The 9,837-nt window shown below is 37.7% G+C and overlaps 1 protein-coding gene across 2 annotated transcripts in view; it reads left to right on the forward strand.

Moving 5' to 3' along the window:
• Positions 1-1,235: 1,235 nt before the first annotated feature.
• The window catches only part of GRHL1 (grainyhead like transcription factor 1), a 54,771-nt gene continuing 46,169 nt past the window's right edge, over positions 1,236-9,837 (forward strand). Inside the window, exons 1-4 of one of the 2 annotated variants that reach the window (XM_008059299.2) lie at positions 1,236-1,380; positions 3,254-3,440; positions 6,937-7,007; positions 8,883-9,273. In XM_008059299.2, the coding sequence (XP_008057490.2) occupies positions 3,375-3,440; positions 6,937-7,007; positions 8,883-9,273 (528 nt within the window). In that variant the 5' untranslated portion in view covers positions 1,236-1,380; positions 3,254-3,374. Of the gene's footprint in view, positions 1,381-3,253; positions 3,441-6,936; positions 7,116-8,882; positions 9,274-9,837 lie in introns of those variants that run through there. The other variant, XM_021713016.1, reaches the window with a different exon arrangement.

Genomic DNA, 9,837 nt, shown 5'->3' on the forward strand with positions numbered 1-9,837 from the left:
TAGGAAAATAAAAAAAATAAAATTTTCTACTTCATAAAAATATAATATTTCCACTGAAATTTCCAGCATATTATAGATGAAATTGTGCTAAAGTTGAGAAAAACACATAAATATTGCCATTGTTTTTTGGCTTTGAAAACAGATTGCTTTTTCTATTTACCTGCTCAAACCAGTGTTCAGGGATTCACTCTTTTCCTAGTGATTATGGCATTGTGAAATGATCAGAGGGCTGTGTTCTACACTACGCTTTGGGTGTCAGTCAAGAGCTAGAGTCAGGAAAGAAACTGTAGGAGATGAAAGACTAACTTTTTCACCAAAAATTACTAGAATATTATTTAGATCTAATGGTTATGGTTTTCTATTTTGCACAATTTCAGATTTTGTCTTCAAAAAGACTGTTTAGATCACTTCTCCTATCAACAGCTGGGTTCTTCAGAATGTTTTAATAATTTTCATAAAATGGTTTTTAAAATCCCATTGGCATCGTATATGCCTGTAATTACAAATGTAGAACAATAAGCATAATGTAGAAACTGAGCCGCCACCCCCCGGGACCCTCCCCGCCTCCCGAGTCGCTTTGCCCAGTTGGCCCAATGGATCTCTTTGAGACGCACTCCTCGGCGGGACAGGTAGACTTCTCCAGGTAACCTGTTGTCGCGCAGCCTTGTCATTGGGCCACCTGCTAGAACGTCCGGAACAGAAATTTGGGGAAAGGGTGAAGTGCCCCGGTGTCCTGGCGTTTTCGTTTCACTAGCTGGCTGTATGAGTGAGACCATTGCTGTAGGAGTCCTTTTGCCATGTGCATCATTGGTGGTAATTACAGATTACCGTGTCTTTTAATGCTCAGAAACATTAAGAGAATGAAACTTTGAAAGCAGGGTGATGAGCTAGAAAATACTGTGCAGACCAAACTGACTCTCGGAGTTTGTGATTTTAAAAAGTATTTTGACAAGTGTAAGGTGGTAACGTAAGACATCAGGGGAACCTGGGTGAGGGGTATTTCTGAGTTTTCTTTGCAGCTTTTCTGTAAATACAAAATTGCTCCAAAATAAAAACATAGGATGAAAAAAGGAAATCGCACCAAGCCAGTCAGTGTAGTTCCGAAGAGTAAATCCAGGACAGATAGACACCCCCTCATAACTATTTGTTAGGGCTCTTTCTGCTTAAGTGTGCTCTTTTTCTGGATGAGAAGATTAGATCTTATGTATGAGATATCTTAAATGAATTATTCTTGTGTTTGATTATTGCCTGAAATATCTTTCAGAAGTTTGAGAGATTATCGATGAAGGGTTTAATGCTTACCTGAAAGAAATGATGAGCCTTTAGGGACTAAGCCTGCTTCCTGACTGTCATGACTGAGTAGACTAAGAAAGGCAACTGGTTTTGTGTCTATTTCTTGACATGTAGTTTAGATAAGGCAGAATTTCCAAAGCTAACATTCTGGCGTTGGGCACACTTTGGAAACAAGAGACACCTTCACAATGATCTCAAACATAAAGCTATTTGGAAAATACTTATTTTTTGTTGCTTGTACAAATGTGGGATGAGGGTGAGAATAAAAGGAAAGCTCTAAAACTAGAATTACAGGAGTTGAATGAGCTAAGGGCTGTCATAGTCTTCTGGAAGTAGCTATTACACTATTAATAATAGCTTAGCAGTACACCAGTAAATCATCCCATGTTCCACTGGTCCAGAAGCTGTTATACTCTGGTCCTGATGACTTAGGGAATGTCACTTTGTCTGTTTCTATATTTTTTTAAAATTTAAGATTTATATAAGCAGTCTTCCCCATTTTTAAACAGACTATCTACTTTGAACTACCTTTGGTGTTTGTTTTGTGTTAAAATAGTACACTACCTCAAGACTTCTCTTCTTACCAAATGACACTCCTAGGACTTTATGCCTAGGCATGAGTAAAAACAGTGGCTTGAAATAATATTTAATTTTGACGGAGGATAAATTAAGTTGTTGGATTTTTATTCCCCTTTTCAAAGATGTTCTCCTTTTTCTAAATCTATATCTGTTTTTAAAGAGCCTAGGTGACTGCCAAACCCTAACCTTTGTTGATTACTTGAAAAGATAATCAGTCTTTCTACATTCACTTTTAAAACAGGTAGGTCACCTTTAGGCCATTTACATATTTCATTTGTGTGTTGCAATGAGACCTGATCCTTAAATTTACTTGTTAGAATAGTGATAATTCAGAATAGTTGCATTTAAAATTTATTTTTTTCTCCTTTAAAAAAACTGCTTTGTTTTGCTAGAGTCAGTGTTTCATTTTTTTCTCTTTATTGACCTATTAAATAGTACCAACTGAACAGTTTTGAGACTGTTTACATTTCAAGCTTTGGAATCAGTAATGTTTGCTTTAATATTTTAAATTAACTCTTCTATAAGACTTCAGTAAGAGTGCCGTTTTTTTTTTTTTTTTTTTCCCACCAAACAACAGTGTTAAACACTTCTTGCCCAGTGTGGAAAACTAGAAAAAGATTTTTAAAAACAGATTTTCCCAACTACTTAAAAAAAAAATCTTTTTGTTCCATGGCTTCATTTATTGTTGTAGATTCTTAAGTGTTTATCTCTAAGATAAACAGTTAACTCCCATGCCAGAAAATTATGCCTCTTTATTGATTTACAGTCCCCTTTGGCCACATTCCATGCTCAATCTGCTTGTAATCAGTAGAATAGTCTAACTTTCTCATATACCCCCAAGGATTACTCAAAGTATCCCTTTTTCTTTCTGCCTCTTCTCCCCTCCCCCCACTTTTAGGTAGAAAATTTTTGAGGCATGGCATCCACAGGCGAAAGAGGGAAATAACATGTGGTGGCATGATGAACCATATGCACTCTCTTGAAGAGTACAGTCCTGATTGTGTTTGATGAGAATAAATGTTCCATTTTGCGCTCCTGTGTCTTTGTGTTTGTTTATGTAAGGTGTTTGAATAGCCTGGCATGTTCTTGGGGGCGATTTTGTTTGTTTTTTTGCCAAACAGTATATCCATGTGTAACTGCTGGTTCCCTGGCTGTCTAAATACGTTGTATCTTACTGGGGGACCCATTGGTCTGTGTTTAAGTGATTTCTTCTGGTCTTGTCTTATGTTACCAGGGTCAATGCTGAAGCAGTTGACTATTTTATAAAGGAGTGGCAAGAAATTGGTGTTTGGTTCTTTAAAAATTAGCTTATGATGTCTTGCAGTAGAAAATTATGATTTTTTTTTTGTGTGTGTGTGTGTGTGTGTAAATTTCTCTGAAGCAAGCGGCCAGTGTTGGTTCTTCAGAATGAAGCACTTTATCCGCAGCGGCGCTCCTATACTAGCGAGGATGAAGCCTGGAAATCTTTCCTGGAAAACCCTCTTACCGCAGCAACCAAAGCGATGATGAGCATCAACGGAGATGAAGACAGTGCAGCTGCCCTGGGCCTGCTCTATGACTATTATAAGGTTGGTGCGCCTGCTCTTTGAAACCCTTAACAACAGCCTTACAGCACTTGATTCAGCAGCATATAAAACAGTCATTTGCTGGTAGAATGTAATGCAAGTTGCTTCTGTAATGACTGTAAATAGTTTAATAAGTACTTTGACTTACTGTGGCTCAAAGCTGACAATCTAAGATTATAGAATCAAAGGTTTAGTTTTTTGTTTGTTTTTTCTTCACAATGTCTCGTTCTGTTGCCCAGGCTGGAGTGCTGTGGCATTCATGGCTCACTGCAGCATCAACCTCCTGGACTCAAGCGATCCTCCAAGCTCAGCCTCCAGAATAGCTGGGACTACAGATACGTGTCACCATGCTCAGCCAATTTTTATGTTTTTTATAGAGATGTTGGGGGGAGCCTCACTAAGTTGCTTAGGCTGGTTTTGAACTCCTGGCCTCAAGTCATCCTACCACCTCAGCCCCCCAAAATGCTGGGATTACAGGCGTGAACCACTATGCCCAGCCCTAAAGGGTTGTTTCTAAAACATGTGAAGTAGCCAGCTGCTCTGTCTCTATCTGAAAGGTGAACCTACCATAAAGGAAAATAGATGTGCCTTCTGGGGTTTGAACATAAGTGGGTAGGGCTAATTTACCTGTGCTCTAACCTTTATTTCTATGTTGTCAGGATGATTTCCTTTTCCCTAAATGATATTATAGATCCTTTTATTTGATTTGATTGTAAGATTCATTGGGAAAAAATTTCTCTAGTCTGGGACTTTTTAGTTCTAAGATCAGGATATATTTTGTTACCTGTTTCTAAATATTTGGACTAGTCTTATTAGATTATATAATGTATAATCTGTGTGGATTTTTACATGGTTTTCATTATCTGGAGATGATGTTACTAATTTGTCTCATCATCACCATTGTTATCGTAATAACATGAACTGCCATTGACTGGTGACCTGTATTAGGCTGCATGTGCTACCAGCATGTATGTGACTTTTCACTCTCAGGTCACACCACTAGGATGTGGGCAGCTGGGTTTTAGCCCTGCTTTGTTTCCTGCCAGAGGCCATGGTCTTCTTTTCAGTATAGCATGCTGTTTGCTCTGCTTCAGGATTCGCTTTGGCATTCTTCTTTCTGACCAATAGCAGATACTTGTGGATGACTGTTAAGAGTTTAGGATACTGTTTAAAACAGTACCCTGAGTTGAAGCACAACTTTGCCATGTAGCCTTTGTCTCATTATTGCTGTATATAACTATTATATGTTATTATTGGATTGGCATCACTATCTTTATAAAGAAAGGGTCCTCTCAAGATTCTCAAAGGTTTCTTAATCACAGTACTGCCTTATGGACATAAATACACATATTTTATCGTTTATTTTTGCTATTTTTTTGTTCAGAAAACTTTCAAACCTACAGAAGACTTAAAACAGTAGATAATCAACTCCTGAATATCTTGACCCAGATTCACCAATTGCTTGCTGTGTGTTACATTCAAGCACTGTAGTCTTTCCTGAATGTAAGAAATACAGAGGGGATTGAAGTAAAGAAGATAGTTTGATTAATTAAAATTAGGGTGGGAACTGAACAAAATGTTTAATTATTTCCTGGTGTGAGGCTGTGTGTCCGATTTATTAGGTTTGAGGGGTTGAGGTAAGGTTTTTTTTTCTTTGAATAGGAGCAGAAACTTATATAATAACTAATGAGGCTACAAGAAACCCTTGCCTGGGAAGCATGGCATAAAGGGTTGCTTTGAAGTGGAAATTATTATGTCTCTGTTCTTATAGCATGTTTTATTGACTTAATTAGTGTAAAACCTATACATTCCTAAGATATTCGTTATGAAGTTACTTTTTTTTTAAAATTGGAGTTTCACTCTTGTTGCCCAGGCTGAGGGCAGTGGCACACTCACTGCCACTGCAGCCTTGACCTGCTGGGCTTAGGCAATCCTTCTGCCTCAGCATTCCAAGTAGCTGGAACTACAGACACATGCCACCAACACACCCGGCTAGTTTTTGTAATTTATTGTAGAGACGAGGTCTCACCAAGTTGCCCAGGTTGGTCTCAAACTCCTGGGTTCGTGCAATTCTCTCGCCTCAGCCTCCCAGAGTGCTGGGATTACAGGCTGAGCCACTGGGTCTGGCTGAAGTTACATATTTTTAACTGAAACTTTTGAGAATGGAAGAAAACCAGCAAGTTTAGTGCCAGAAAGATCAATGTAGTAACACTAGTTACAGTGGTTGTATGTGTTTGTGTGTTTTAAATAAAGTATTCTAGAAGTGTCTGAAATCTCAGGAGGAGGTAAATCCTTATGTATATTTGTGAAGGGTGACAATTTTAGTAGTACTTATTTATCAGGCTTCTTGTGATAGTAAATTTTTCTTTTTTAGATGAACTGAATTATTTGATCAGTTCTTTGGTTGTATGCATCAGTCACATTATTATATAATAACTTTGGTAAAGCTTTAAAAGCACGTTGTTAGTACATGAAGCAACAACTTATTTTGTTTTTCACAGTGAGGCAAGGATGTAGGAATAGAATTCTCACATTGAAAATAATTTTCAGACTGGGTGTGCTCTAATCCCAGCACTTTGGGAGACTGAGGTAAGAGGATTGCCTTGAACCCACAGGTTTGAGAACAGCATGGGCAATTTGGTGAGACCTCATCTCTATAATAAATCAAGAAAAATTAGCTGGGTGTGGTGGTGGTGCACCCCCGTAATTCCAGCTACTTGGAAGGCTGAAGTGGAAGGATCACCCAAGCCCAGCATGTCGAGGCTACCGTGACCGTGAGCGTGCCACTGCACTCCAGCCTAGGCGACAAAGTGAGGCTCCAACTCAAAAAAAAAAAAAAAGAAAGAAAAAGAAAATAATTTTGGATTGGAATTAAGTGTCAGTTGGGTTGTAAGCTCCTATAGGCCATCACTAATGTTTGCCTACTTTTCACTTCCCTTGCTTAGAAAATAACCAAAGAAGGAACAGAACAAACTGAGTTAGAGTTGTCCTTTGGGTAATGGAGATATGAATTCCAAAGTATCTAAACACATTTGTTGTATGAAGGGAGCACTTGGGTCTTGGAACAAGTGAACTGTTAATTAATATGGCTGTTCTTTCTGCTTTTGCATTTGATGTGAAAGGAGAGTAGTAGGGAAGAGCTTTGAGAATGTTGAAAGTGCTCAGCTGTGTTTTCAGTAGCTTTTTCGCTACTATCTTGTGTAGATAAATGAGTAAAACCAGGGCAGAGGAATTTCTGTTAAGAGATGAAATCCAAACTCCACGATGAAGTAAATTTGTAATGCCCTGAGTTCATTTGGCAACTCAGATTGGTGAGTAGATTGTAAGCCCCTTGAGGGCAGATACTATCTTATTCGTTGTGTGTCCCCAGAGTCTGGTGTTTGGTAGGCAACCAGTAGATAAAGGAATGATTGAATTTGCTGAAAAATAAAAGTCTAGATCTCTGGGTAAACTACACTGGGTAAGAGCTAAATTCTTTTTATGTGTGTTAATACATCAGGTTCCAAGAGAGAGAAGGTCATCAACAGCAAAGCCAGAGGTCGAGCATCCAGAGTCAGATCACAGCAAAAGGTGACGTTTAATATATAACAGCATAATATAGTACACTTGAAAAATGCCACACTTCTGTTCAAATGAAATGGGACTTTGTAAATGAACAAGCACTGGTGGAAGAGGTAGGTAAGTTGGACTGTTAATACCTAGATTTAGATTTCCTCACTGATTTGCCTCTGTTGCTCTGAGAAGTTATTTGTTTCTTTGAGTGTAGCCATTTCCTTTTCTAGAAAACAGAAGTGTTAACTTTCTCCTCCTCCCAAGGGATGTTTTTAGTAGTAAGTGAAGTGTTAGCTTATTTATTTTTGAGGTCCTTTTTAGGAGGATGTGACAGTAGTGTGGGGTCTATTAAAAAAAACAATTAGGTACCAGTAACTCTTGAATAACTGCCTGAAAAAAACTTAAGTAAACTGAGTAAGTTATATTGAAACTTCTGTTGATATTATTTTTGAAACATTTTAGGTTAACACTTTCAGAAAATTTAATTAAGGCTTGACTTTATAGCCATGAAAAAGATTTTTAAAAGACACCTTTTAAATTGCCCTGTGTTTTATTATTAATCAAGGAATAAAACATACTTAAAGGAAGAATGACCGCTCATAATCCCACTGTCCTGATGATTTACTTATTCATTGTTCTGGTGTGCATACAAATTTCTGTAGTTGTGGCTGTGTTCACAGAGGATTTGGTAGAATGCTTTTTTGTATTTTGTTTGTTTTATAAACATTTTCTGTGCATCTGTTTTAATCCTCATAATTGTCCTTTGGAGGAGTTGTAGCTTTAATTTTTTACTTTTTATTATGGGCATTTTCAAACATAACAAAAGTAGAGAAGTAGTTAAATCTACACATGTCCATGACCAGCCTCAACAGTTGTCAACATACTTCCTCCTTTTGACCTATTCCTCTGTCTTCTTCCCCTCTTACTTTAGTTAATTTTTTATTTTATTTATTTTTGCTGTAAGATTTTGAAGCAAACTCTAAATATCCTTATCATTGCAGCTATATTCAGTTTTACACTATCACCAAACCTTAATGAACCACTTTCTAGATTTTTTTTTCTTATTCTCTTTCTCTAGGGTGTATCCTGGGAGTGAATTTGCGGTTCAGGTTTCAAATGGTTTTATTGATCTTGAAGTGTACAAAATTTCCATTTTGTTTGTTTCCTTAAAGTTTTCAGCTTATACAATTTCTGGGGGCTTTGAAAATTCATTTAGTTTGCCCACTGGAAATTGTCTTATATTGCCCAGAATATTAACGCAAATTGATGCTATATGCTATAATAATTAGTCTTCTTTTGGTACAAGAGAAAACCAACTAGCATAGCTATTAGGAAAACTGGTGGCCAAGTAATAATAGTTCATACTTTCTTGAACTTGTGTCAGGCATTTTAATATACATTTTAGTGTGTCATCTCATCTCATCTTTCTGAAGATGGATACCATTATTGTCCCTGCTTTACAGATGAAGATTCAGTTGCTCACAGATGAAATAATTTGCTCAGGTGACACAGAATTTGAATCCAGGCAATCTGACTCTGGAATCTGCGCTTTAACCCCACCTAATCAGATTGTTTGTAGCTTCAGGCTTCTAATAAAATATGGCTTTTTTAAAAAAGGATCATTAGAAATAAAGCTTATTAGAAGAGCTCTGAGTCTTTAGTATTCCAAATGAAATTTTATTTAATACTTTTGGATTTTCACTTGACCTATAACTATAACGTTTTTTCTTTCTCTTGTAATGGGTTGTTGTGCTGTTTTCTGTCTATTTGGTCTCTATCAAGTGTATTATTTATTGCACAGGACTCAACAGCCCAATGCCATTAGGAAAATAAAAATTGTCAAAGGACTGTATCAGTATTGAGTTTGAAACACACGATTTTCTTTTCTTAAAGAAACAGCATACCAGTTGTGGCGGAGCAGCCCCTCATTTCCGCTGGAGAAAACAGAGTACAAGTACTGAAAAATGTGCCATTTAACATTGTCCTTCCCCATGGCAACCAGCTGGGCATTGATAAAAGAGGCCATCTAACAGCTCCTGATACCACAGTCACTGTCTCCATAGCTACGATGCCTACCCACTCCATCAAGACAGAAACCCAGCCGCATGGCTTTGCTGTGGGAATCCCCCCGGCAGTGTATCATCCTGAGCCCACCGAGCGTGTGGTGGTTTTTGACCGGAACCTTAATAGTGACCAGTTCAGCTCTGGTGCTCAGCCCCCAAATGCTCAAAGACGAACTCCAGATTCTACATTCTCAGAGACCTTCAAGGAAGGCGTTCAGGAGGTACAGGAAACAAAAACATCTTCCTAAGATGCCTGTGTGTTTGTATAAGTATTGGATTCCACCTTTTCCTTGTTATGTAAGCTTGAAACTCAGTCTGAAATGAATGGATTAGGAGTAAAAGATTTTTTTTTAAGATCCATGGGTATAATTTGTAAACTAAACCTATAAAACCAGAAATTATTATCAAGGGCACATGGCTAATCTTACCACAGCTGAGTTAACAATTATAATTTCAGCTAAGTGATTTGCTGGAGAAAGAGAAAGAGAACCCCATACATAAATCTTCCATTGGCAACAAATAGATTTCCTTACTCTGTTTACAGCATTTGTCCTAGACCACAACAAACTCCCTGCAACAGGTCTTAATATAAAATGATTTATTATGTCTTGCTTGGTGTCTCTTGGTTGGTAGTATAGTCAAGGAGGTAGGTAGATTACATATGTGTGAAGTTTACAAATACAAATAGTTCTGAGGGTTTCATGGTGATGAACACCTCACTCAGCTACAAGTTAGGGAACGAAGGTGTTTGAAGCTGTATGTAGTGATTTGGGGCGGGCGGGTGG

This window comes from Carlito syrichta, unplaced genomic scaffold (assembly GCF_000164805.1).
Source record: "Carlito syrichta isolate Samal-C Ts95f unplaced genomic scaffold, Tarsius_syrichta-2.0.1 Scaffold303988, whole genome shotgun sequence".
NCBI classification, from domain to species: Eukaryota; Metazoa; Chordata; class Mammalia; order Primates; family Tarsiidae; genus Carlito; species Carlito syrichta.